General features: G+C 38.2%; 1 protein-coding gene and 1 long non-coding RNA gene across 3 annotated transcripts in view; both read right to left on the reverse strand.

The window, feature by feature from the left end:
• The window catches only part of LOC141652392 (uncharacterized), a 278,323-nt gene that overhangs the window by 149,920 nt on the left and 101,876 nt on the right, over positions 1–26,527 (reverse strand). The gene's annotated exons all lie outside the window — the stretch shown is intronic.
• On the reverse strand, positions 3,810–7,185 carry LOC141653762 (putative polygalacturonase). Its single transcript, XM_074461607.1, has 6 exons — positions 7,016–7,185; positions 6,469–6,813; positions 5,878–5,998; positions 5,590–5,764; positions 5,415–5,485; positions 3,810–4,667 (listed from the first exon to the last, which is right to left on the reverse strand). The coding sequence occupies exons 1-6, from the start codon at positions 7,031–7,033 to the stop codon at positions 3,958–3,960; spliced, it is 1,440 nt and encodes a 479-aa protein (XP_074317708.1). The 5' UTR covers positions 7,034–7,185; the 3' UTR covers positions 3,810–3,957.

A 26,527-nucleotide genomic window follows, 5' to 3' on the forward strand; every position in this document is an offset into this window, starting at 1 on the left:
TAGTTCTTGGAGAGACAGGTCCTTTTTCTTATGCTTAAGGTGGTTCCTATAGTCAGACCAGGAGGGAGGGAACTTTTCTAACAGAACATTAGCCACGAAAATGTCATCTAATTTCATACCCTCATTAACAACATCAGCACAAAGGTTTTCGTAGACATGAACTTGTTCCATGATGGGTTTCCCGTCAGCCATCTGAAATTCCAGCCACTTACCCACAACATATTTCTTTTTCCCCGCATCATCAACCCAATACTTGGCTTCTAAGGACTCCCATATCAGTTTGGAGGACTTATGAACCATAAATAGGTCAAAAAGGGTGTCGGTCATGTTGTTTAGAAGCTGGCATCTAACAAGTTTATTGTCCTTATCAAATTTCTTAATATCCTCTTCGTTTGACTTAACAGCAGATTTATCAGGAGGGGTGTTCTCTACGGTCTCAGTAACAGCAGCCTCTTTAACAGGAGCAGGCGGGTCACTAAACAGCACATAATCAATTTCCAGTTGTTCGAAAAACATCAACAGTTTTTGTGACCAACGCTTATAATTATGACCGTCTAATTTTTCCTGTTTAGTCAAATCAGGAAGAGTTTTTGCTAAAACAGACGACATTGTTACAGCAATTAACAACAACAGATATATAGTTTTCAAATTGTTGGAGTAAACGATGCAGTAACAATGAAAAGCAAGGAAAACAGAAAAGATATAACCCGATTCGTAGTGCCGTGGTAAAGGAGCCACTGCCTTGAAAACTATATTCCGGTACGACCGTGGTGGCGATCAGCTAGTGCCGGTAGTTCCCCAAGGATAACACTACAGTCTCCACTCAGTTTCGCCCACTCGTAACTGTGAGACTTGGAACGGAAATAATGATCATTACCCAGAAATTCTAATCAGAGAAGAGGAGAAAGAAGAGAAGAGAGTGTTGGTTTTGTGTGTGTTCTGGAGTGAAGAGTGTTGATCTATTTATAGTAAAATAGATCAACAACGGAGCCAAAAACTGCTCCACTAAAGCAGCAGTCAAAACGTGATTAGTGGAGCATTAACAGCTCTTTAATCGCGCCACTAATAGTCTCCATTGACTGACTGTTACAACTTCCAGTACACTGAATGTGGACAGCCCACTACACACAAGCCCAAAAAAGATTAAAAGGGGGCCTTTGGCCCGCACCGCAGGTGCTCTACCCAAACCCGAGCCCGAGCCCGAGCCCGAGCCGGCGCGCGCGCGCGTGTGTGTTTGGACCCAAACCCACAGGCCCAACAATCCCAACAAAAGCCTCCTTGGTCCACACAATTGGCTAGTGATAGACAAAAGACAATATAAACACAAAGAGGCCTAGCTAATCCACCGATGTGGGATATCAAATGGAAAGTTGGACAAAGCAACTTGGCTTTTACAGCCATCATTTCCAACAGGTTTGTAAGAGAAGATTTTGAAGAAATATTTCCATTATTAATCCAAGCTTGAATCTTTCTTAAGTATTGGTATAATTTCTTTATGTTGATGTTTTTTCTTCATTTATTTACATGACAATTGTTAGCATGCGTGAGTAGTCTCTTCTAAGACTTAGAGGGATCTTGGGTAAGGGTAGTTGGTGAATATGGGTTGTTAACATATGGTTTGTGGGTAAAAGTTTGGTCTTTGTGCACATGTATTTAAAGTGTTTGATGAAATGTTTGTATGAAAATTCAAACCTTTTTGTTGATATATGCTTAACATTCGCTTAATTGAGAATGAAAAGGAGATGTTTGATAGTGTGTAGGAAGGATTGCAAGGTGAAAGCTTAAGGTCAATGTAGACGCAGCCCACCCTCACAGCCATTGCTAATTCTCGTACCTCACAACCCTCCCGTTGTTCTCTGGCAGCCCTTCTGCCTTGCACTACCCCGAGTAGCTGGCCCCTTCCTCCGCATAATTGGCTTAAGGTCAATGTAGACGCAGCTTTCTCCTCCTCTTCTTTTGCTAGTATTGGGTGTGTTGATAGGAATAGTTTTGGCTCTTGGGTTCGGGGGTGGTCTACTCGCTTGATTGCCCATAATCCATTCATTTGTGAGGCGCTCGCCATTAGAGAAGGGATGCGTCTTTCTAGTTTGTCCATGGTTAATTTGTTGATTGCCTCATATTGTTTTAATGCAATTAATGCTATTTTGAGTAATAATCCCTTTATGGCCCTTATGCTAATATTATAATTGCGTGTAAGGAACAATTGAAGAACTCACCCCGCTTGAAGATTGTGTTTGCGAAGTGGTCGGCCAACAATGTGGCAGATGGGATTGCTACTTTTACCATCAAAGACAATAGTTCTTGTAATGGTTGTTTTAATTGGGATTATGCCCCATCTTTTGTAATTCGTACTTGTATTTTGGACTTTATGTCAGCTATCACCCCTCTTTCTCTGGTCCCTCCCTTAATGTATTCGAAACTCTAATTTTTTTAATATAATGTGTACTCTTTCCGTCCCAAAAAAAGTAGAATCATAACTAATAGGGTAATTAGATGCTACTCGAATTCGTAAATTCATGTGAATCGACTATCAATTCGATAGGTGATGAAGCGAATTCGGTAACTTTGGAGGGAAACTTCAATTCTGCTTCTGTACTGAAATTAAATGCATTTTCACTCTTCAATTATGGTAACATATTCCCGGTGGGATAAAGGCGGCTGCTTTAAGACCATGCCCAAGCAAGATCACCAACTGGGTCGTGACCTTGTTGGGTCATCCTAATAACACCGTAAACTATACCAATCGTTGGTTGGCGCAGTGGTAGCATGGGGCTGCGCTTGGTAGGGAGGTCTGCGGATCGATCCCCCACAACTACGATTGGGAGGGGTTTAAATACCGTAATCCTTGGACACGCCCCGAAATCCGGATTAGTCGGCCCAATGTGGTTCGGATTACCGGATGGTTTAGACCAAAAAAAAAAAAAAAATAACACCGTAAACTATGATTAAGGATGTAATTTGGGTGACCTTGAGTAAAAAAAGGTCAATTTGTGACCTTGAGTTGGGTATAGTGACCTTGTTGGTGACCCGATAGATGGCATGCTCTGATTGGTTCACAACAATAAAAAGGACAAGTAAAAAAAGTGTAGAGGAGTAGAGAAGAAAATTGGCACACGAGATTAGAAAGAAATTGGTAGCTGGAAATTAGAATGACATGTATGGTAGTAGTTTTTTTTTTTTTCCATTATTTTTGGTTTTTGTGGTGATTTTTTTTTTTTTTTTTTTTTTTTAAATTTCAAATTCTATTTATTATTTAAATACTAATTTATAAATTAAATTTTTATTTGATAGTTAGTTTAATTATTATTTTACAATGATACTTAAAAATTACACATTTGTTAGTAAATAAGTTATGAAAAAGTAAGATAGAGAAAGAGGTTTTGGTGGGTAGGGAATGTGGTAAATGATTGAAAATGTTGGAAAGTGAAAAATGATTGGGTTGGTGACTTAGGTCGTGACCTTCTGCTTGGGAGGTGAAAGTGGGTCAAGATTAATAAGGTGTGATTAAGAGGAAAAATATTGGTAACCCGATTAACGCGACCTTCTGCTTGGGGATGGTCTAACACGCTCAAGATTGCTCGAATATACGTAGCCTTATTCCCTATGTTGAAACACATAAAAGTTGTTTTCAAATTACCCACAATGAAAATCGTGTCGGATAGACCAACTAATAATTTGCAAACACAAATTCTTATTATAGACGGACACTATCCGTCTATAGCAACACAAATAGTAGTGAATCATCATATTTTTTGAGGCAAGAATTCGCATTGTCAAATCGTTGAGAATGATATTTGGATTAGAGAGTACAGGAATCACATTTGGGTGTGTACAAATCACCTCCAGCAAACATATACACATCTCCATATTCTAATGTGAATAGTGACAGTTTCAGTCTTTCAGACACACTAAACTGAAACAATTCTTTGATTTCTGAGGAAATATACATCACTGACATCAAATGTACCTTTTGTAGTAAGAACATGTCTTAATTTCAACATCATCTATTGGCAATATATCTGTAGGGAATTGACATTCTGTTGCGTACTCCGCCCCTTTATCGGCCAGCAAATCACAAGTTCTAGGCGTGACCTGGCTGGAAATCCCTGCCACATCAGTGCACGTCCACTGGACTTTCTTCGGCTTGGCATTCAAGGAAATGCTCACATTTGATATACAAATACCAGTGAAAGGATCCCCTGAAATCCCTTCTAACCTAGCGGACATCGAGACATTATCAGCAACCATGTCTCTATAGTTAATGTTGTTTATCATAGGAAGGGCATTCGGGTCATATTTGTCGTCAGGGTGTGAACCGTAATTTCCTGTCATCCAAAATGCCCATTTCATGGTGTGCATTGTAAAACCTTTGACATATATGTCTTTGACATACCCTCCTCTTCCTGGGCCGGTTTTGATTCTGACTCCTGATTCCGAGTTGATTGCCACTATGTCTTCCGCCCTTACGTCTTGTATTCCACCTGACATCTCACTTCCCAGTGCAATCACGGCGCTTGTAGGTGAAATGCATGTAAGACGTCGGATGACAAGTTGTTTTGTAGGCATTCCGAAGGAGATTCCATATTCGTCCCATCCGCTTTTCACTGCCACACAATCATCTCCGGATACAATGTAGCAATCCTCTATTCTTGTGTTTGTGCACGAGTCTACATGACAAAATTGCATTTAGACTATAAATGTCAAAAGAGCAACAACCAATGTATGAACTAAGGTAGCCTTTCAACATGATATATTATACTCCCTCCGACCCAGACGAAAGGTAACATGGTGAAAAATGGGTTATTTAAGAAAAGAGGTAAAAAGGAGAGGCAAAAATGGAAAGATTGGTGAGTGGGCCACATGGGTAGTGGGTATAATTAAATGGGTTTAGGTGAGTTAAATAAGGAGTTAGTGGGTGGACCACATGATGGCATTTGTGTAAATATGAGGAGGGTATAAGGATTATATTGTCAAAAAATATGCCATTTATAGTACAATTGGTCTCCCTTGTGACGGGTTACCATTTGTGACGGATATTTTGTGAGATAAAATGGTAACAAAATGGGTTAGTGGAGAAAGGGGACCACATGAATAGTGTTGCAGAGAGAGAAAAAAGAATATCGTTGAGGTAAAATGGTATCCGTCTTCAGCTTGTGACGGATATGTCATGTCTTCAATGAGAATTTGTGTTTATAGTATGTTACCTTTGGTATGGTTCGTCCATTTTAAGTAACTGTTACCTTTGGTCTGGACCGGAGGGAGTATATAGTTCATTTTAAATAGTTCCGATGTACCAAAGTTGGCTGATCTGAGTGGTAAGGGCTCTCATCTCTTAAACAAGTGGTCAGGGGTTCGATTCCTGACTCTTTGACCACGATTGAGGTGAAAATGCTCTATTCTAATGTAGTGCATACCTGGGTTAATGCCATCTGTGTTTGGAGAGTTCACTGGGGCACTTATTGTAATGCTTTGAATTAGAATATTGCTGCCATGATAAGATAAGATAGGTTGGTATAAAAAAACAGAAGGCAAATCGCTCCATAATAAGGCCGAAATTACAGAAGAGTAATTAGCAAGGGTATTAGTTACCTGCTGTAAACAGGATGAATATTCCAGGACGGAGAATCAATCAAAGTAAGGTTAGAGATCTGAAGGGTGTCAGAGTACATCATCTCAATTAGGTAAGGTCTAGTGTACTTCAGTTCTCCCTTGTGAAATTTCTGCCACCACATTTCGCCTTGCCCATTAATCGATCCATTATTACCTAATAATCATGTAAGTATTGATCCATATTAGCGTAAAGTAAACACATTTTCATAATAATACATATCTATAATCTATTCATGATATTTAATCATGTATTTTGATGAAGCACACCTGTAATTATAACATCGGTGAGGTTGCTACCAAAGATTAGACTAGCATATCTTCCACCAGCTGTGTCTCTTCCTCGCCCGTAAGAAGGTAAAGCATCAATTAATGGCCACTCTTCCATCACCTGTTATTATACAGTATATAATCACCCTACATAAATTTAGCAACATATTTTTTTTTTACTCACTACAAGAAAATAAGATTCGGGCGACTGAAAACAATCGCCAAAACAAAATTGGCGACTGGAAATGGTCGCCCCAATCCAGTCGCGGCCTTAGTCGCCAAATGGAATTCGGGCGACCGTTCAGTCGCCAAAATTGGCGACTGACAAAATAGTCGCCAACTGGTCAATTTGGTGACTACAGTACAAATTGGCGACTGAAAGTGAAGGTAGTTGCCAATTTGGCGACAGATTTCAGTCAGCCGGTTTTTTTTGTAGTCGCCAAATTGGCGACTACTTTAAGTAGTAGTCGCCTTATTTAGTCGCCCGAAACTGGAATTCTTGTAGTGAGTGTAACTTTGACATCACAAAATTAAAACACTATGAACCCTTTAACTCAATTAAGCCTGAAGGGTTAACAATTAAATACAAACCTGAGAAGCTAAGAGGACAGCATCTGTGTCAAGAAACAGTGTAAAATGGCTAGTAAGATTGAAGCTCCCAGTTAGCCATTTCCCTGCAGGAACAAACAACAAAGAACCGCCGTCGGATTCGAACTGGCTAAGATGAGCGACGGCTGCCTGAAAAGCCTTGGTGTTAGAGGTGGTTCCATCACCCACCCCTCCAAACTGAGTTATACATGCAGTATGTGCCCTGCAATTCATTGCATTATATTCAAAATAATTTAATTTTCTGGCTTTTCTTCCTTGTACTTGTCTTGTGTTCAACATTCCCACTAGCAAAACAATCCCTAATAATGCTCTCATCATTTTATGTACCTACAAACATTTGCAAATGAATATCATCAATAAGTAATATAATTGCCAAATTAAAATGAAAAGATTATTAATCCGTAAACTGTTTTTATACGACCATTTCATTTGCAGAATCGGGTTACAATGACAAAGAATAGCGAGTTTTTGACTCGATTACTAGACGGAATAAAAAGATTTAAGTAATGTATAGTACTAGCTAAATTACCCGAGTAGAAGTGTCCATAGTCACTTTGTGTGTTGCGTTTTAAAAAGCAGTGTAGGTTGGGTGTGGTTGTTTAATAAGATGAATGTGGTGGAATGTGCATTATTTATAAGTATAATGAATGGATGGATAGAAAATTAACAAGAGAGAGTGAGCAATAAGATTATACAAGTACATGCCACCAAAGTTCACAGGAAAACTATACTATTTCCCATGATGTTTTAGGTCAGTCACTAAGTGCTGCTATGTGGTCGGAAAACATTTGTTAGTGTAGTGTAAAATGCATGTACAGTGTACATCCATATCGACTTATATAGGGGTGAGCAAATATTCAAAATCTCTATATATCATTTAAATTTTATATTCTGCGAAATAAAACTACATTAACTTGTGTAACTCATATACATTTACCATTAATAATATATTTGTTTGTGATAAATCTTGAAATTATGATGAAATATATAATTTATAAACAAGTTATAAGACACATTCACTACACTTCTTCTTTAATATTATTACTTTCATGACATCATTTGCCAATACTATTTCCTTAGTTATTAGGTAGTTCACCCCTCCCACGGTTATTATTTTTTTTTCTTTGCCTACTCCCGTTAATTTTACGATTAAATTCACTATTCCGGTTTATTTTATCAAACTTATACATTTAAGTTAATAAAAATATTTTCGGTAAATCGATTGGTTAGAGCTAAATGTTCATACTTTCTCCCGTTGTTACTACTATTTGTGCAGTTCTCCGCTGTGGCCTTGGAGAACAAGCGAGACAGACAAGCCCACAAGCAGGTGAAGTTGCATCCTAAAACAAATTGATAATAAAAGGAGTAGCCCACTATTTTTTTTTTTCTTTTTTTGTTGTCAAATGTAAGTCATTATATTACGGAGTACCAAACTTCACCATCATACAAATGATTAGGCAAGTTTCCTAATCAAATTCGAATGTTTTCCTTCCGATTACTAGTACCTCATATTAGTTATAGATCGATCCTATATTCTAATTATGTATTTACCTTTAACTAAAATACCTCTCATAAAAAAATATAAAAGGGAACAAATGAATATGAGGAAGGGATAAATTGCAGTTGAACAATATGGAAACATATACTCCCTCCATACCAGACCAATGGTGACATTGACCGCTTTGCCACTATTCATGGTCGTAGGGAATCTTCGATATTATTCTTAATCTATAAGACAAAATATAATCATGTGAGATCTTGTTTGATTTATCGTCATTAATGCTATAAGAATATCAAATTTTTATAATTTTTAATAATGCGTACCAAAAGATATTTACGTTGCAAAACGTTCCTCGACAAGTTTGAAAAAGTCAATGTTACCATTGGTGTGGTATGGAGGGAGTATTTTTGTTTAAGACGGATATCCGTTTTAAACATAAATCGGGTCAAATACGATGAATACTATGAGAAAAGAAAATGTGTAAGGTTTAGCAAAAAGTTTGTCCTACCAATTTAGGTTTTTTTTTTTTTTTTTCTGGTGTCAATCGGGGTGTGCACTGTCAACAACAGTGTATAATCTCCTCGCCGTGGATACTCTCACAAAGAGGTAAACGACTGACCAAAAAGTTTGCTCCATTCTCTCCTACCAATTTAAGTGAAGTGTTATTTAAACCATTTTACTTAAATATGAATACCTCCGTTTTAGGAGACATCGAATGATAATCAAAATAGCAGAAGATTTGTTAGGTAAAAGAAATTTACATAATATAGGACCATCGGCTAGTCTTGCTTGTGACGGGCTAATCCTGTCACAAGCTTGTGACCTCTCACAAAAGGGAGAGGGGATAAGGTGAAGCACCCTCCATGTGCTTCCCACTCACCTCTCAATGGACATTTTGTGAGAGGAAACGGTATCCGTCACAAGTTTGTGACGAATATCGCCCGTCTTCAATGAGATTTTGTGTATGAGCATACTTGTATAGTTGCATCTTGCATGTGTTAACTGGATGATGAGTTGATGACGGAAGACGTGTAGTGTGGCGAATGTTGAGCATTATGATAATGGGATTAATGGGGTCCAAATAATCACGGCAATTTTGTCGGAAATATTGCGCCCGTGATCGAAACTCTAATCTTTATTAGTGCGGCTACAGACACAATTTGTTTATTCACGGGCTCGTCTATAGTGGAGGTCGAAACTCTCACGTCTCATAGGTGCAATCTTCCTATAAACCCCATTATTTCCTGCTCCCTATTTACATTTTCGGAGTCCTTCCACTTATCTACATTGTATAAACAATTAGTTTTGCTTGTGATGGATAGCTTACGACGAGTCGAATAGTATACCACATTATGTGAAAATGACATGGGGATGAATCACGTGCAATTGTGTGTAGACTTTTGTAAGCAATAATACACTGACTTGAAATTGACATTTCTAATTAAAAAATTTAAAAACCTTACATTCTCAATGCACTAACATTGCATCTTGTCAGCCTCACATCTCATTTTCAATTTAATTTTCAAACACACTTTTTCCATCTTCATTTATCTCTCTACAAAACCTAAAAATCTTCCTTCTATTTTTTCCATCTGCTATGATTTTCATCTAATATTGTTATAACAGAAGCAAGAAAGAACAAATAAAGAACAATAAAAGACAAATGCACAAATTTACGTGGTTCACTAACGGTGTGTTAGCTACGTCCACCGGGCAGAAGGAAGAGAGTTTTATTGATATGTGAGGAGTTTTGATTCTGATTAGACGGTATGATGAAGCGATTTGCTAGGTAGAGGCTTAGAGTGTTTATATAATACTCTCTAAGACCTAATATAGAATGACCTAATAAGCCCCAAAACAGACCTAGCCCCCCGCATAGTCGTTCGAAACGGCGACTAAATCAAGGCACAAACCCAACAAATTTCCACCTTGACTTGAATTCTCTCACAAACAGACAGATGTACCAGATGCATCCCCATAGATGCCAGATGTACTAGAAAACTTTTCTCCCTTCCCCCCTCAGATATTACCCACAAAGGGGCAGTTACAGACTTCGGAGATTTAGCAAGTTCAAACAGTGTTGGAACTTGTTGTGCGGAACTGGCTTGGTAAACATGTCAGCTGGTTATCAGCAATACCCACTTTATTCACCTTAATTCTCTTCTCCTTTTTCAGAAAGTGATATCTCACATCTATATGCTTAGTCCTCTCATGATGGACCTTATCTTTAGCCAAGCATATTGCACTAAGACTGTCATAGAATACAATAGCTTGCTCCTGATGTAGACACAGATCACTGACCAACCCTTTTAACCAGATACCCTCTTTAGCCGCTGCAGTCGAGGCCATATACTACTCGCTTCAAAGAGTATACAAAGTAATCGTAGGCCGCAATGTAGCCTTCCAATCGACGATCGAACCACCAAGAGTGAAAACATAACCGATCATTGATCGTCTCATTGTCAACATCTCCCCGCATAATCGTAACTGAGTACCCTGACACAAGACACTCTCTATCACCTCCATAAATGAGACCGACATCAGATGTAGCCTTAAGGTACCGAAAAATTCTCTTCACAGCTTTGCCAGTGCTCTTTACCTGGATCACCCATAAATCGGCTCACCACATTGACTGACTACGCTAGATCAGGTCTAGTGCAGACCATAGCATACATCAAGCTACCGAGAGTGGGGATAGTCGTGATGGTGGTGGCGGCGGTGGCGTCGTGGTGGTGGTAGTGGTAGTGGGGTGGCTGTGGTGTTGTGGTGGTGGTTTATGTGGGGTGGCCGTGGTTGTGGTTTTGGTGGTGGTGGTTTAGGTAGGGTGGTTGTGGTGGTGGTGGTGGTGATGGTGGCAGTGGGGTGGTTATGGTGGTGGTGGTGATGGTGATGGTGATGGTGGTGGTGGTGGTGGCGTCATGGTGGTTGTGACGGTGGTGTTGTGGTGGTGGTTTATGTGGGGTGGTTGTGGTGGTGGTGGTGGCGGTGGCGATGGCGTCTTGATGGTGACGGGTGTGGTGGGAGTCGTAAGTGTGGTGGTAGAAAAAATAAGGTAGTTGAAGGGTAACAAGGGTAATGAAATCTCATACCTTGGGGGTGAGGAGTAAGGAACTAGGTGGATTGAGGGGTAAGGAATTGAGTCAAACAAACACCAACAAAGAAAATCAATAATTTTGTTTCCATTTCCCTTTTTTATAGACCTTCAACTAAACACCCCCTAACTTAATTATAGGAAACAATAATTTGATTAATATTTTGGATCACAACAATCAAACAAAAAAATCGTGTGATATATATTTGTGTTGGGGTCAAAATTTGCAATTTTTGTCAAGCGACACGTGGCACTATCCGGTTGGGTGAGATAAAAGTATGAGGATTGATCATGTGGAAAAAGCAAGACCATAGGATGAAAGGAAAGAAACACACCTGGAAGGAATAACGCATGCGGTCAAAAAGAGGAAAAGCCCATAAAAACTACCTCCTACTTTCCAGGTAACGATCCCTGAATATCAGGAACCTGACTCGGAGGAGCCTGCGGGGACGAAAAACCCTAGAGGAATAATTATAAAAAGGGAGGAAGATCAGGAAGGAGGGGCATCAAGCAGATAGCGGAGTTTGCACAATATACTCATTTGAGAACTCACTCTCGATAATTGATCACAGATCACGATTGTACTTTCCTTTCTTGCTATAAATATTCCGATCATAGTGAAACTATTGGTGGGATTCCGACTCCCCCCCGCGGTTGTTCCCACAACGGGTTTTCCGCGTCACCAAAAACTTCTTGTGTCTGCCTTTCTCTTCGCTTTGTTTCATTTTTACGTACCAATATCTTAATTCGATCATAGCTGTAGACAATCACTTCGACCCATCAAATTAAGCTTCTAATCGGTAAATTTTAACCAAAACAATTTGGCGCCCACCGTTGGGCCGTAATAATCAATTTTCTATAAGCTAGAACACAGCAAACCGTTCATCGCCATGTCTGGAGCCAGTTCGAGTTCTTCCGATACTCAGGGGGCATCCCCTCAGTCTTCTGTGGGAAGACCTCTTCCAGCATCCACTGTAACACCCCATACTCCAAGTGCCTTACCAGGACCACTCAGGTATGGAGACATTACCATCTCGGTTACCCGAGGCAATGATAATCAAACAACAATGAAGAAACAACGTTTATTATAAATACTTAGCGAATAGTTACAATCCTCAAGACCAAACCAAAAGTACGATACATGTTCTCAAATGACTGTTCTAACTGCAATGTAAATAAACTAAAAGCTACAACGGAAGACTCCTATCATCATGTCGTGGCATCCCAGCTATCCCAGTACTCATCTCATTACCTGTTCAATATCTGCTCACCATCCCCGAATGGATCACCGCAGGTTTACAAAACAACACCGGGGTCAGTACTAATCACACAATCAATATAAACAATAACGATAAGATAAACAGACAGCTTAAGTGTCACACACACACACACAACCAACCAATTCTCATCATCTCAATACTGACTGTCCACTGGACCAGCCCTGCCAGTGGGGGACCGCAGCCGTACCCACCAAATCCCCGCTCCACATAGTGAGCGATAACCCTGTCCATTAATGTGCACATCCCTTCTGTGGCGGGTTCCACAGAAGGCGAAATTAGGGCGTGAAGCCACTCCCGCAAGTGACCCACTCACCGAGAACGCATCTCGAGAACCATCAACAACGATCACAACCACAATCACAATACAATTATTATATCAAACAACCAAATACAATACATCAACCAATATCCCATTATGGGACTAATACTGAGTAGGAAATCCTACCTGGTATGCACACAATCAGACGGTCTCTACTGCTGAGTCAAAAAGCCTCTTCTATGAACCCTCCTCCTATCATACAATACATAGAGGCTACCAAATCACATACTACACATAAAACCCCCAATCTCTAAATTAGGGTTTAACCAAAACAAAGGAAAGACAATAAAAAGGGTACATAGATCTTACCCTCGACGCAAGGAACCCAACGGTATAAACAACGACAAGAACTGACCGTCTGAACTCCGGGAATTGCTAAGAATGCGATTAAGAAGATGAACTTGCTTGCTTTCTCTCTTAAACGGAAATTTAGGTTTTGTAAAAGTGATTTAGAATAATGACGACGAAGCTTAAATACCTTAATCGCATAATTAACAAAACCCGAGAAAACTCCCTCAGAAAAAAGGGGCTACTCGATCGAGTACCCAAGGTACTCGATCGAGTACCCCTTACTCGATCGAGTGCCCCTGACTACTCGATCGAGTACCCAACAGTCGAAACTATTTTATTTCGCAACTTACCCTTACTCGACAGAGTAAGGCCTACTCGATAGAGTACCCCAAGACTTATAAATACGGAGTATTACAGTCTTCCCTCCTTAAAAGGAACTTCGTCCCCGAAGTTCAAACCACTACTAAACAAAGGTACTCCCTGTTGGAATATGTGTCCTCCGACAATAATGCGATCACGACTGTTGATCATGATGATCACATGTTTAAGTCTCATTAAAATGAATACAATTGGGAAGTAATTTTGTTACTGTCAACTGGTCAACATATATCGGTAATGATTGGCTGACTAGAGTTTGACATTATTGTCGTGTGACGGTGGTGATCAGTTGACCCCCTAGGTCATACCTAAAGGGCAATACTCTTAATTGATTATTTAATTAATCGTATAATGTTACGAGTTAATTAAATTACTTGAAAATTGACGGACGATTTTGAAGTATAATTTACGATCGAATTGAAATGTGATTAAATGAGATACTGATCCGAGTAATCAAATTGTATAATTACTCGGATGAAATAATTGTTTAATGTAACAATTGAATTTGAATGAATTGTTATAAATACAAACAGTTGTGATTTATAAATTGGTAAAATTTTTTGGTACAAGTAATTATGAAATTACTAAGTCGATTTTTGTATGTGACGTATTTTTATTAATACGTTGATTTTTAATATGTTAAAAATACATAACAAATATTATGTCACATATGACATGTGACATATTGACAATTGACAAAAATAATATGGAATCCATATTACCAAATGGACCGAAATAAAAGAAGAGGATTAAGCTAATTAATTGTTTAATTAGTAGCTAAACATAATGATTGTTTTGCTTTAGTAGCCATGCAAGCCTATGGTGCATTGTGAAGACAAATAAATCCATGCATTGGCTCCCCTTTACCTCTCCTCTTACACGGTTTTGGGAAGTAAAAACTCATCATTGTTTTTCTTATAATTTTACCTAATAATATACCAAGAGATAGGGATTATTCATTCATTCAACTTATCATCCAAAATACAATTTTAGAGAGAATAAAAATCCTCCTCTCCTTCTCTCTAAAAACCGAAACTTTTATGTGATTTAAAAGGTTTTGGTTCAATTTTCTACTAAGATTAATATTATACTAGATCAAATAATATTAATTAGATTAAGTGTTAAGCCTTGGGTATAAAGCTTAGGGAGAGATCTTATACTTAGATCTTGTTCATCCATAAGGGAAAGCTCAAGATCAAAAGAGAAAGGTGATCTCTTTTGTGCCCTAATAACCGAAAATCAACAATGTAAGGACATGTTTTCTCCTCTATTTTATTATTGTTTGCATGCATAAAATCCGTTTTAATTTTATGACAAATTATTTAGACATATATGAGTATGTTAGTATGTATATGAATCTACATTTCCTTCAATCGGTATCAGAGCCACGGTTGTTTGCATGCAAATTGGTTAAAAGTTTTTCCGAGTTATAAGAATAACAAATAAAACTTGTAAAATTTGTGTTATTATGATATATCACGAAATTATTACATGCATGTTAATATTTCTGGTCCTAAAGTGTTTTAGGATATTTTGGTTATTTTTCGGATTTTTATTGTTCGTAATTTACAATAATGGCATTTAAATGTGATTTTATGAGTAAAAATGTCATTTTTGGTCTAAAAATAGCTATACTTCGAATTTTTCATTGGTTTTTGGATATGTTGTGATACATATTATTTTGAGATAACCTGTAAATTTTCATAATTTTTGGACTTGTTATGCTCGAAAAATGGATTTTTCAATTTTAATTCGTATTTAAAGTGAAAAATGGGTTAATATGAGTTAAATTTCGAATCTGTTCATAGAAATTTTATATGTTGTCACATGCAATTTTACAAGATGTGTGTAAAATAATTGGCCATAAAGAAGTCCTTATGCATGATTTATGGATTTTTGAAGAAAAATAGCATAAATAGTGACATTATTAGTGAAAAATTAATAAAACATTATCTATGACTTAAGAAAAACGTCTAATGTTGCATTTTATTATCTTTTTCAGATCTAAAATTGAAAAGTTAATGGATATAATTTTTCCTCATGTTTTATGATTATTTTAGTTAAAATCGATAAACCGCAACATTGTTTTTCCGGAAAATTTCGAAATTTTTAACCTAAGTTTTTGAACATTATGAGTGTCATGGTAATTTTCCAGAATGTTCATAAGTTTAAATTTCAAATTTTGAATTTATTTGAAATTTTGTGATTTATTTGAAGTTTAATAGCTTATTTTTGTAATTTTGGACCATTTATGAACAATTTTATAAAATATGGGTTAATTATGGTCAATTTATTAGTGAAGACTAAATTTTGACTCCTAAGTGGTTAGGGTAATTAACTAGTACATAAATATGAATTTATGTAATTTTGTGATTATAAAATGTTGAAATCACGCAAATCCGTAAAAACCGAGTAATATACGATATTGGCAATTTAAAGGCGATTTAGCATAAAATTGAGCATGTTCATACATATTATAATGCTGCATTTTCTTTATGATTGTCATAATTTTAATTTATGTAATTTTGAATTATGTAATTTTACTTAGTATGGCCTTAGATTTTAATTGGTATTTCCCGAAATGTATGGGAATATCGATTCGGTTGTAATTTTATTGTGATCTCGTATCACCGTTTTGTAATTTAATAGATTTATTTTATTTTAGTTACAAATGTATAATAGGAATTATGTAATTTATTATGTAATTTTATTCATTCCGGAGTTCCCAAAGACGGATTTCTTCAAGAATGACGATACATAAAGACGGTGTTACCTCGAGATGCGTGCCTCAACCGAAGTTCAAGGGACCAATGGAGTTGGTTTCCGAATTTGTAATAGTTAAAGAGTTTTTCTATTTTTAGGAAAGGCCATACTAGGATTTATTTACTTTTATGCTTGCATTTTATTTTATGTCACATGCATTGCTAAATCGCCATAACTAAACATGCATTGTCTTTTTATCGAGTTTAACGACCGTGTCAATTAGAATTATCGTAGTTCACCGCTTTAGTTCACTTAAAACGTGATAGATAATAAATTGACATGACCTCTCGCTAAAACAATTAAATGAGACATAGCCTTACCAAATAGTAGAAACCATGAAAACCTATTTCGCGAGGGAGTGCACTCGGCCACCCCGGGGTACAAACCTTGTTACGTAGGGGAAGTGGGTGATGAATGTTAATCCACCGAATTCATGTTGATAAGGGATGTATCGGCTACCCCGTGCCCAAGTTGATGTGGGTTTGGATAATGGACACATTTATTCAAAATTTGGATTGAACTCAACAAAAGTAATTGATAAGGGTTGCATCGGCTACCCCGTGCCCTTGTTGATGTGTTTTGGGCTATAGATAAACATTAGAGTAATTTTATCGACCAAGAGTTCTAAAAGTAGAATCGATTAAAAGGTTAATCCACCGAGTTATATTGATGAAGGTTGCATCGGCTACCCCGTGCCTAAGTTGATATGAATTTGGGTCTTGGAATCATTTATCTAGTTGGGTAGAGGTCACTAGAAAAATGCATAAAACTTGTTTAAATCATACATTTTTACGAGTATTCTTAAAACGACAAATTGTTTTACTCCTTATATTTTGTTTTGTAGACCACTTCTTATTCATAACAAATGGCAACACCAACTCCTAATGCTACACCTCTCGCTAGTTCATCTTGGCTCCGATCCTTTATGGATCGATGTAAACTTGAAAAGAATGGGTCAAATTTCTCCGAATGGGATGCCCAACTCAAATTAGCCGCCGAAGGTGACGACAAGCTTCGTTACCTTACCGAGGCCTCTCCATCCGAGCCCTCCACTAGGTCCACCGCGGCCACTAGGGAAGCATATGAGGCTTACCAAAAGGAGTCCGCCGCAATGAAAAATGTCTTAATATTTGCGATGGAGGCGGACCTCCAAAGGAGAGCCTTCAAAATGGGCAATGCTAATGAGATTTACTCCAAACTTGTGACCATGTTTTCACAAACTCCGCGGATCGTCCAATATGAGGCGGCCGCGGCATTCTTTGATCTCGACTTCAAAGAGGGCCAAAAGGTTAGCCCTCATGTGCTCAAACTCATGGAGCTTGTCGAGACCTTGAAAATTCAAAAGGTTGAAATCCCCAAAGAACTCATCGTAGATAGGATTCTACACTCCTTGTCTAAAGTCAAGGCATATGTGCAATTCCGGGTGAATTTCAACATGCAAGACAAGGATGTGTCTCTTGAGGAGTTGCACAAGCTACTTGTGCAAGCCGAGAGGGACATGGGGTTAAATGTGAACCCTCCCAAAGATGTGCTTAACATAAGCACTAAGAGTAAGGGGAAATTCAAGAAGAATGGGAGGAAGGGCAAGAAGCAAGCTCCCACATTCACCAAAGCTAAGTCTTGTGAAGCTAGCACCTCCAAAGTCAAGAAGGGTCCTCTTGATAAGTGCCATTATTGTAATGGCATGGGACATTGGAAAAGAAATTGTTCCAAATACCTTGGTGATATCAAAGCTGGAAAGATCACTCCAGTAGGTAAATGACTAACCTTCTTTTATGTTTCTGATTCAACTATGGTATTATGATGCAAAGTTGTGATAATGTATCTCCCTTTTTATTGTAAATAGGGCCTCCACCAAGCAAAGACAAGGGAAAAGAAAAACAAGCATGAGAAACCATGGAGAAGCTAAGGATAGCTTTTATGGAGCTTTGTTTTTCATTGTCTTATTTTAAGTAATGTTTTGGATTTTAGAACTTTAAGTTTCCGTGTTCGACATGGAAAAGTATTTTGGATAATGAGTTGTATTTTGGATGATGGTGACTTGGTTTGCAACCCAAGTCACCCGTTTTATCATTTATCCTTTTAATGTTCTAAATTTCATCTTTAAATTGCTTGCGCTTTGAAACATAAGATTATTTACTTAAAGTGATCTAATAGACAAATATAATGACGGGTTTCATTATATGTCCACATGCTTAAGGCTTGTGTATGATCATTTATAAAGTAAATTGAGTCTATGAACTCAAATAAAGGAATGTCTATCACCAAGTACACCTACAAAAATCTAAATTTATTAGTCAACCTATGAGGTAGTTCTCCTTATGCTTCAACATCATGAATTTGTGTCTCATATGCTATCTTTGAATCTATAGTGTATTTATTCTAAAGATAGAGTGGGAGAAAAATGAGGACACAACACACAAGGCAAAATAAAATTGTGTACTTGTGTATATGAAGATCTACGCAAGAGAGAATGATTTGAATGAAGGTATATCTATTTACATAGTATACCCAATAGATGAGATCTATGGTCTCTAGTAAGTTCTATATGACTAAAGAGACCGTCTGAAGTAATCAAAAGATATATTCTTAAGATTACTACGTGAGGACACCAAAAGTAAGTTTTGGAAGAAATGACTAATGTAAAGCCTCAACAAGTTTTGACTAAGTTTATGTAATATTTGACCTATAGTTTCAACCGAGATTTACTTAAGAGCCTAAATGAATCATAGTAATTTTCTAGTATATATATATATACGAGATTTATGACTAGAAATTGCGAGGGTTGATATACCGATATCTTCAAAAGCTAAGTTAAGTTCTAACCAAGCAAATGTCACTTATTAACCTCATTGTGAAAATGAAATGGTTATACGTCCTTTCAAAAGGGTATTTCAAAGGATATATTCTAAATATTATTTATATTTGAATAATGACATTGCTACACATCATTATGATATGTGTGAGTTAGATATTAAATTCTTTTAATAAAGTTAAGATGAGACCACTTCAAAATAGGTATTTTGAAGGGATATGATGGGAACATATATGGTTCTATCTTAATAACTTGGCAAATGCAATTCTTCGATTTCAATTCCTTAAAAGTTCCGATTGAGAAGTCAATTTCGAAACATGTGGAATTGAGTGGGAGTTAGGCAATTATCATGTAAAGACATGGAATTTAGTGGGAGCAATCATCTTGAAAAAGTTACAACTCATCACTCATTGAAGAATGACGAGCTAATACCTTCCTTCATAAAGGAAGATTTGAGTTTTCAATTCTGGATGAATATGGACTATGATGAATCCAATTACATCAAGGGATGTTGGATTAGTATTAAGAGATACGCATCACATCAACTTTCATATAGGTTATTCACATGGATGAAAATGGAATTACCATTAGCAGTCATGGTCATTCATAGAACCTAAGAACGGTTGATCTCATGATTATTAGTTACTAATGTTTCCGCCATTAGAATAATCATGTACATGTCCAATTTTGAATCATATGCATAAGAGCATGATGATTGTTTGGTGAGCCATAAAAGAAACGTCATGAATTCTCAAGTAGAATCCGATGAGCGATTTCGGTGTTTGACGGAATAATCAATTATGTGACAATAGGTTGCACATATAAATGAAATCCGAACACATGTAAGGATTTATGATAATCCTAAAACTTTCGAGCTAGAAAGAGAAATAAGAAGTTGTGGGAAGACACTTAGTTGAACAAGAAATTGCTTAAAACTAATCTTTCCTAATAAGCTAGGACTTGTTAGAAGTGCTAGGCTAATCATCTTGACAATTGTTGTAAGATTCTACAAAACATTTACCTAGTGCATTGTGTGCGGATAGGTACTTGATCAGTACAAGTTATATTATTCATCACAAATTCGTTCGTTATGTGATAGTCGATAAGAAAGTTCTTTCAAGTTAAAGAACCGATACCAAGGTCAGGAACCTTGATGTGTACTTGGTAAGATTCATGCTATGAGAGAGAACATGAATATGAAGGAAATTGCAAGTGTAAGAAGTTTGAACACATGGACACATGGCATGTTAAACTTCTATTGCAATCAATAAGTGTTTACACTTACGATATACATCACAAGGTTGTAATATGATATTGACTGCCCGAGTGTGATGTCGACATTTGTCGTTTGAGTTATTATTAACTCACTTTGAACATTGTTATATCCAAACGGGTTGTAGAGACAATTGAACCCCGTTAAAGTGAACATGGATTAACATTGTTTTTGCCCATAGTTACTTATATGAGGTGACGTCTCGAAGTGACTAGAGTGTGATGCGATTGATGGCAAGTTCAAGTGCCATAGAGTCATATGAGATGACTAGTCGATCACATAGGCAGATTATTAGGAACATTTTGTCGGGCCTAATGACCGCTTATAGAGTTCTGGCAAATTTATATAGCCTGGTCGTGGCGAGAGCTACTATAATATTCAAAATGAGTCGATTCTTTTGACTAAAGACTATTCACCTAAGATGGCACAGTTTCAGATTAACTTTGATTTGTGTTACTACGACCTTCGTAAATGGGGTCAAATGGGCATATTTTGGGTTATGATGGTTGTGGCTAGTCGAAGGGAATGAGTGCGATAGGAATTGTCCACCCCTAGTCAGGGTTATAACAATATCTCAGGGCCACTCGAGGAGTAATTAACTGGAAATGCGTGGCCACGCTCGGAAGGTATCCAGAGTGGATAAATCCAGTCAATCAGTTATTCTCCAGATCGAGGAAACCACTCTCGATATGATCACTTGCAAGTACGACCTGAAAGACACCTTGCATTGAGTGGGAGATAGTAATAGGACAAGAGAATTGGTAACGCACACTTGTCGAGGACAAGTGGGAGATTGTTGGAATATGTGTCCTCCGACAATAATGCGATCACATTTGTTGATCATAATGATCACATGTTTAAGTCTCATTAAAATGAATACAATTGGGAAGTAATTTTGTTATCTGTCAATGGTCAACATATATCGGTAATGATTGGTCGACTAGAGTTTGACATTCATCGTCGTGTGACGGTGGTGATCAGTTGACCCCCTAGGTCATACCTAAAGGGCAATACTCTTAATTGATTATTTAATTAATCGTATAATGTTACGAGTTAATTAAATTACTTGAAAATTGACGGACGATTTTGGAAGTATAATTTACGTATCGAATTGAAATGTGATTAAATGAGATACGGTCTGAGTAATCAAATTGTATAATTACTCGGATGAAATAATTGTTTAATGTAACAATTGAATTTGAATGAATTGTTATAAATACAAACAGTTGTGATTTATAAATTGGTAAAATTTTTTGGTACAAGTAATTATGAAATTACTAAGTCGATTTTTGTATGTGACGTATTTTTATTAATACGTTGATTTTTAATATGTTAAAAATACATAACAAATATTATGTCACATATGACATGTGACATATTGACAATTGACAAAAATAATATGGAATCCATATTACCAAATGGACCGAAATAAAAGAAGAGGATTAAGCTAATTAATTGTTTAATTAGTAGCTAAACATAATGATTGTTTTGCTTTAGTAGCCATGCAAGCCTATGGTGCATTGTGAAGACAAATAAATCCATGCATTGGCTCCCCTTTACCTCTCCTCTTACACGGTTTTGGGAAGTAAAAACTCATCATTGTTTTTCTTATAATTTTACCTAATAATATACCAAGAGATAGGGATTATTCATTCATTCAACTTATCATCCAAAATACAATTTTAGAGAGAATAAAAATCCTCCTCTCCTTCTCTCTAAAAACCGAAACTTTTATGTGATTTAAAAGGTTTTGGTTCAATTTTCTACTAAGATTAATATTATACTAGATCAAATAATATTAATTAGATTAAGTGTTAAGCCTTGGGTATAAAGCTTAGGGAGAGATCTTATACTTAGATCTTGTTCATCCATAAGGGAAAGCTCAAGATCAAAAGAGAAAGGTGATCTCTTTTGTGCCCTAATAACCGAAAATCAACAATGTAAGGACATGTTTTCTCCTCTATTTTATTATTGTTTGCATGCATAAAATCCGTTTTAATTTTATGACAAATTATTTAGACATATATGAGTATGTTAGTATGTATATGAATCTACATTTCCTTCACTCCCATAACATTCCCGACTCAACCCTCAAACAAAATTCAACATAAAACATGATACTAACCCAACTCATCCCGACAAACATACCGACACAACATATAAAAGGGGTATAAAACTCTTAAAAACTGTTCGCGATCATCTCCTACCCCCCTAAAAGAAACAAGGTTACGTCCCCGTAACCATACATACCTGATCAAAAAGGAAAGGGTAACGCTCTTTCATAGCTTCCTCTGGCTCCCATGTAGCTTCCTCGGTCTCGTGGTTAGACCAAAGGATCTTAAGCAAAACTGTCTCACCACTCATAGTCTTTCTAACCTTTCGGTCTAGAATCTGCTTAGGCACCTCAAGATATGATAAGGACTCGTCTAGCTCTAAGCTCTCTGCCTCTAACACATGTGACGGGTCACTCACATACTTCCGCAGCTGCGATACATGAAACACATTATGCACTCTCTCTAATGCAGCTGGTAAAGCCAGACGATAAGCAACTTCCCCAACTCGCTCTAAGATCTCATAAGGCCCTATAAACTTCTGACTTAGCTTGTCTTTCTTTCCAAATCTCATAACCCCACGCATAGGAGACACTTTCAAAAGAACCTTGTCCCCAACTTGAAACTCTATGTCCCGGCGGTGTAGATCTGCATAACTCTTTTGTCGATCCTGAGCTGCTCTCATCCGTTCCTTGATCATCTTGATCTGTTCCACCATCTCATGCACCATCTCTGGTCCTAAAACCACTGCCTCAGCGCTATCGTCCCAACAGATTGGACTCCTACATCTCCTCCCATACAAAGCCTCAAACGGTGCCATACCTATACTGGTGTGATAGCTGTTATTGTAAGAAAATTCTATCAAGTCCAACCTCTGCTCCCAGCTACCACCAAAATCCATCACACAAGCTCGCAACATATCCTCAAGAGTCTTGATTGTTCTCTCGAGTCCGCCCGTCTGTCGCAGGATGAAATGCTGTACTCATCTTCAAAGTTGTTCCCAACGATTCCTGCAACTCCTTCCAAAACCTCGATATAAACCTCGCATCTCTGTCAGACACTATGTCCTTAGGGACTCCATGTAACTTAAGCACGTTCTTTCGATAGGCCATAGCCAGTTGTGCCTTAGTCCATGTATCTTTCATTGGAACAAAGTGAGCTGACTTGGTCAGACGATCCACTATCACCCAAATCATGTTGTTACCTTGTTGACTCTTTGGCAAACCCACAATGAAATCCATGGAAATGGATTCCCACTTCCACTCAGGTACCTCTAAAGACTGAATCTTACCTTGTGGTCGTCGCTGTTCCCCTTTAACTCTCTGGCATGTCAAACAACGGACACAAACTCAATTTGTCTCTTTCTTCATCCCAGGCCACCAAAACGTTTTCTTCAAATCCTTGTATAGCTTGTCTCCACCTGGATGAACTGAATATGGAGTGCAATGCGCCTCTGTCATGATTGTCTTTTTCAACTCCTCATCATTAGGAACACACCACCTACCATCAAACCTCAAACTACCATCTGTATGAATAGAAAAGCGGGACACTGTCCCTTTCTCTACTCCAGCTCTCCACTCAACCATCTTAGGATCCAAAGCCCGTTTACCTCGAATATCATCATAAAACTCAAGTGTACATCTTTGTCATATCACCCATGGCATCTCCTCTCGCATCATATGTATCCCAAAACTCGCTACCTCATCTCTCAGCCTCATCAAAGATAGAGCTGTACACAGAGAATGTACACTCTTCCTACTCAAAGCATCAGCTACAACATTGGCCTTCCCTTCATGGTAGATGATTTCCATGTCATAATCGCCAATCAGCTCCATCCACCTCCTCTGTCTCATGTTCAACTCCTTCTGCGTGAAGATGTACTTGAGACTCTTGTGATCAGAAAATACCTTAAAGATTGCTCCATAAAGGTAATGTCTCCAAATCTTGAGAGCAAACACCACTGCACCCAACTCCAGATCATGAGTAGGGTAGTTCTCCTCATAAGGCTTCAATTGCCTAGAAGCATAGGCAATCACTTTACCATTTCGCATCAACACACATCCCAGCCCATTCTTCGAGGCATCGTATAAACCTCAAAGTTCTCGGTCCCTTCAGTAATGCTAAGACGGGGAGCGTGGTCAAACGCTCCTTTAATGTTTGGAACGCCGTCTCACAACTCTCATCCCAACGAAACCTGTTCTCTTTCCTCATCAACGCGGTCATAGGTCTAGCTATCTTGGAGAAATCTTTCACGAACCGTCTGTAGTATCCAGCTAAACCCAAGAAACTCCTAACCTCGGCAATATTCTTCGGTTCTTCCCACTTTGTCACTGCCTCGATCTTCGCCGGATCCACAGCTACCCCATCTTTAGAGATTACATGCCCCAGAAAAGCAACTTTCTCTAGCCAGAACTCACACTTGGATAGCTTAGCATACAACTCATGATCCCTCAAAGTCTGCAACACAATCCTCAGATGCTCCTCATGCTCCTCCTTAGTCTTAGAGTAGACTAAGATATCATCGATGAATACCACTACAAACTGGTCCAAAAACTGTCTGAACATTCTGTTCATCAAATCCATAAACACTGCCGGCGCATTAGACAACCCAAACGGCATCACCACATACTCATAATGGCCATACCTCGACGTGAAAGCTGTCTTTGGTATGTCCGCCTCTCTAATCTTCACCTGATGGTACCCCGACCTCAAATCAATCTTAGAAAAGACTGTTGCACCACTCAACTGATCAAAAAGGTCATCAATCCTTGGCAAAGGATACTTGTTCTTTATCGTCACTCGGTTCAGCTCCCTGTAATCTATGCATAACCTCAAACTCCCATCTTTCTTCTTCACGAAAAGAACTGGTGCTCCCCACGGCGATACAGTTGGTCTAATGTATCCCTTCTCTATCAACTCATCCAACTGCTTCCTAAGCTCCTCCATCTCCTTAGGACCCATACGGTACGGTGCCTTAGAGATTGGCCCCGTCCCTGGCTTCAACTCAACGGTGAAATCTATCTCCCTCTTCGGTGTCAACTCCGGAATCTCCTCTGGAAAAACATCTGCAAACTCTCCCACCACTGGTATCTCATCAACTGTCGGACTCTCTATCCGGTCATCTCTCACATGGCACAAGATCAAAGGACATCCCTTCCTCAGATAAGACTTCAAGGTGACAGCTGCAATCAACTTAACTTTGGGTTTGACTAGAAACCCACGATAAGACACACTAACACCCTTAGGACCTCTTAAAGACACTTTCTTTTGATGACAGTCTATCTTAGCTTTATACTTTCCTAACCAATCCATCCCGACTATCATCTCAAAACCGTTAAAAGGAAACTCCAGCAGGTCTACAGGGAAATCAACTTGCCCAACTATCATAGATACATCTCTAAACAATCTCCCACAAGATACAGACTCACCCGAAGGTATGAAAACTTGCTCGCTAACAGACTCATATACTCTCAAACCCAACTGTTTAACATGACTCGAAGACTGATAGTGGGGTTTGTCGCACTCCCCCAATCAAATAATTAACTCAACTAATGTAGTAGGGTAGTCGAGGTCGAACCACCAGGAGCAAGGGTGATTACTAATTGTCTAAATTCTCATGCTTAGCTAAGTCGGATAAAACAAGGATGAATGATTATCTAAAGGACTAAACTAAATAACAAAAAATAAATTAAACTAATTAAACTATAGAATGAGAAAACAAGCTATTAAATACGATTTACTTAAGTTAATTAAGGCCCAGGGAACGACTAAACCACCGACATTCGTAATAAATCATGAGTTCCTTCAACTAGTTGTTAAGGGGAAAGTGTATTGAGTGGAGACGCCTCTAATTCGCCCACCAACTCCCTCCCGGGCTCATGGTGGGACACTAGTGATACCGAATCAACTCCCTCCCGGGCTCATGACTCGATTTCCCCCGACTCAAGACTCAAGGCTCACCAAAGTGGGCCCACTCCGCTCACCTCTCATCAAGATCAAGGGCTTAAGCCCGCGATAAACTCCCCGGTCATCCCTACCCTTCTCCCGAAGGTGAACTTCAAACCGAAAAACAAAGGCACCCCACTTGGGTTCTCCCTCCCAGGCTCAACCCAAGTCGGCACACGACCAAAAAGGGGTAATGTAATCAATCCCAACCTAACCAACTCCCGTTGGTGGACAAGGGTCAAAACCGACAATTACTCCCAAATAGACACAACAATTCAATTCCTTTGGTTAAACCCAACAACCCCTCCTCAACAACTAATTTAATGAAACTCAA

The sequence above is a fragment of the Silene latifolia genome, chromosome 4 (genome assembly GCF_048544455.1).
Source record: "Silene latifolia isolate original U9 population chromosome 4, ASM4854445v1, whole genome shotgun sequence".
NCBI lineage: Eukaryota > Viridiplantae > Streptophyta > Magnoliopsida > Caryophyllales > Caryophyllaceae > Silene > Silene latifolia.

Bases quoted from the DNA above. Each gene is read 5' to 3' on its own strand.
- LOC141653762 (XM_074461607.1), bottom strand. The intron at 5,999-6,468 runs GTTTGTATTTAA...GTATAATAACAG, and splicing joins CTGTCCTCTTAGCTTCTCAG to GTGATGGAAGAGTGGCCATT. The intron at 4,668-5,414 runs GTATGCACTACA...TTTGTCATGTAG, and splicing joins CACAGATGGCATTAACCCAG to ACTCGTGCACAAACACAAGA.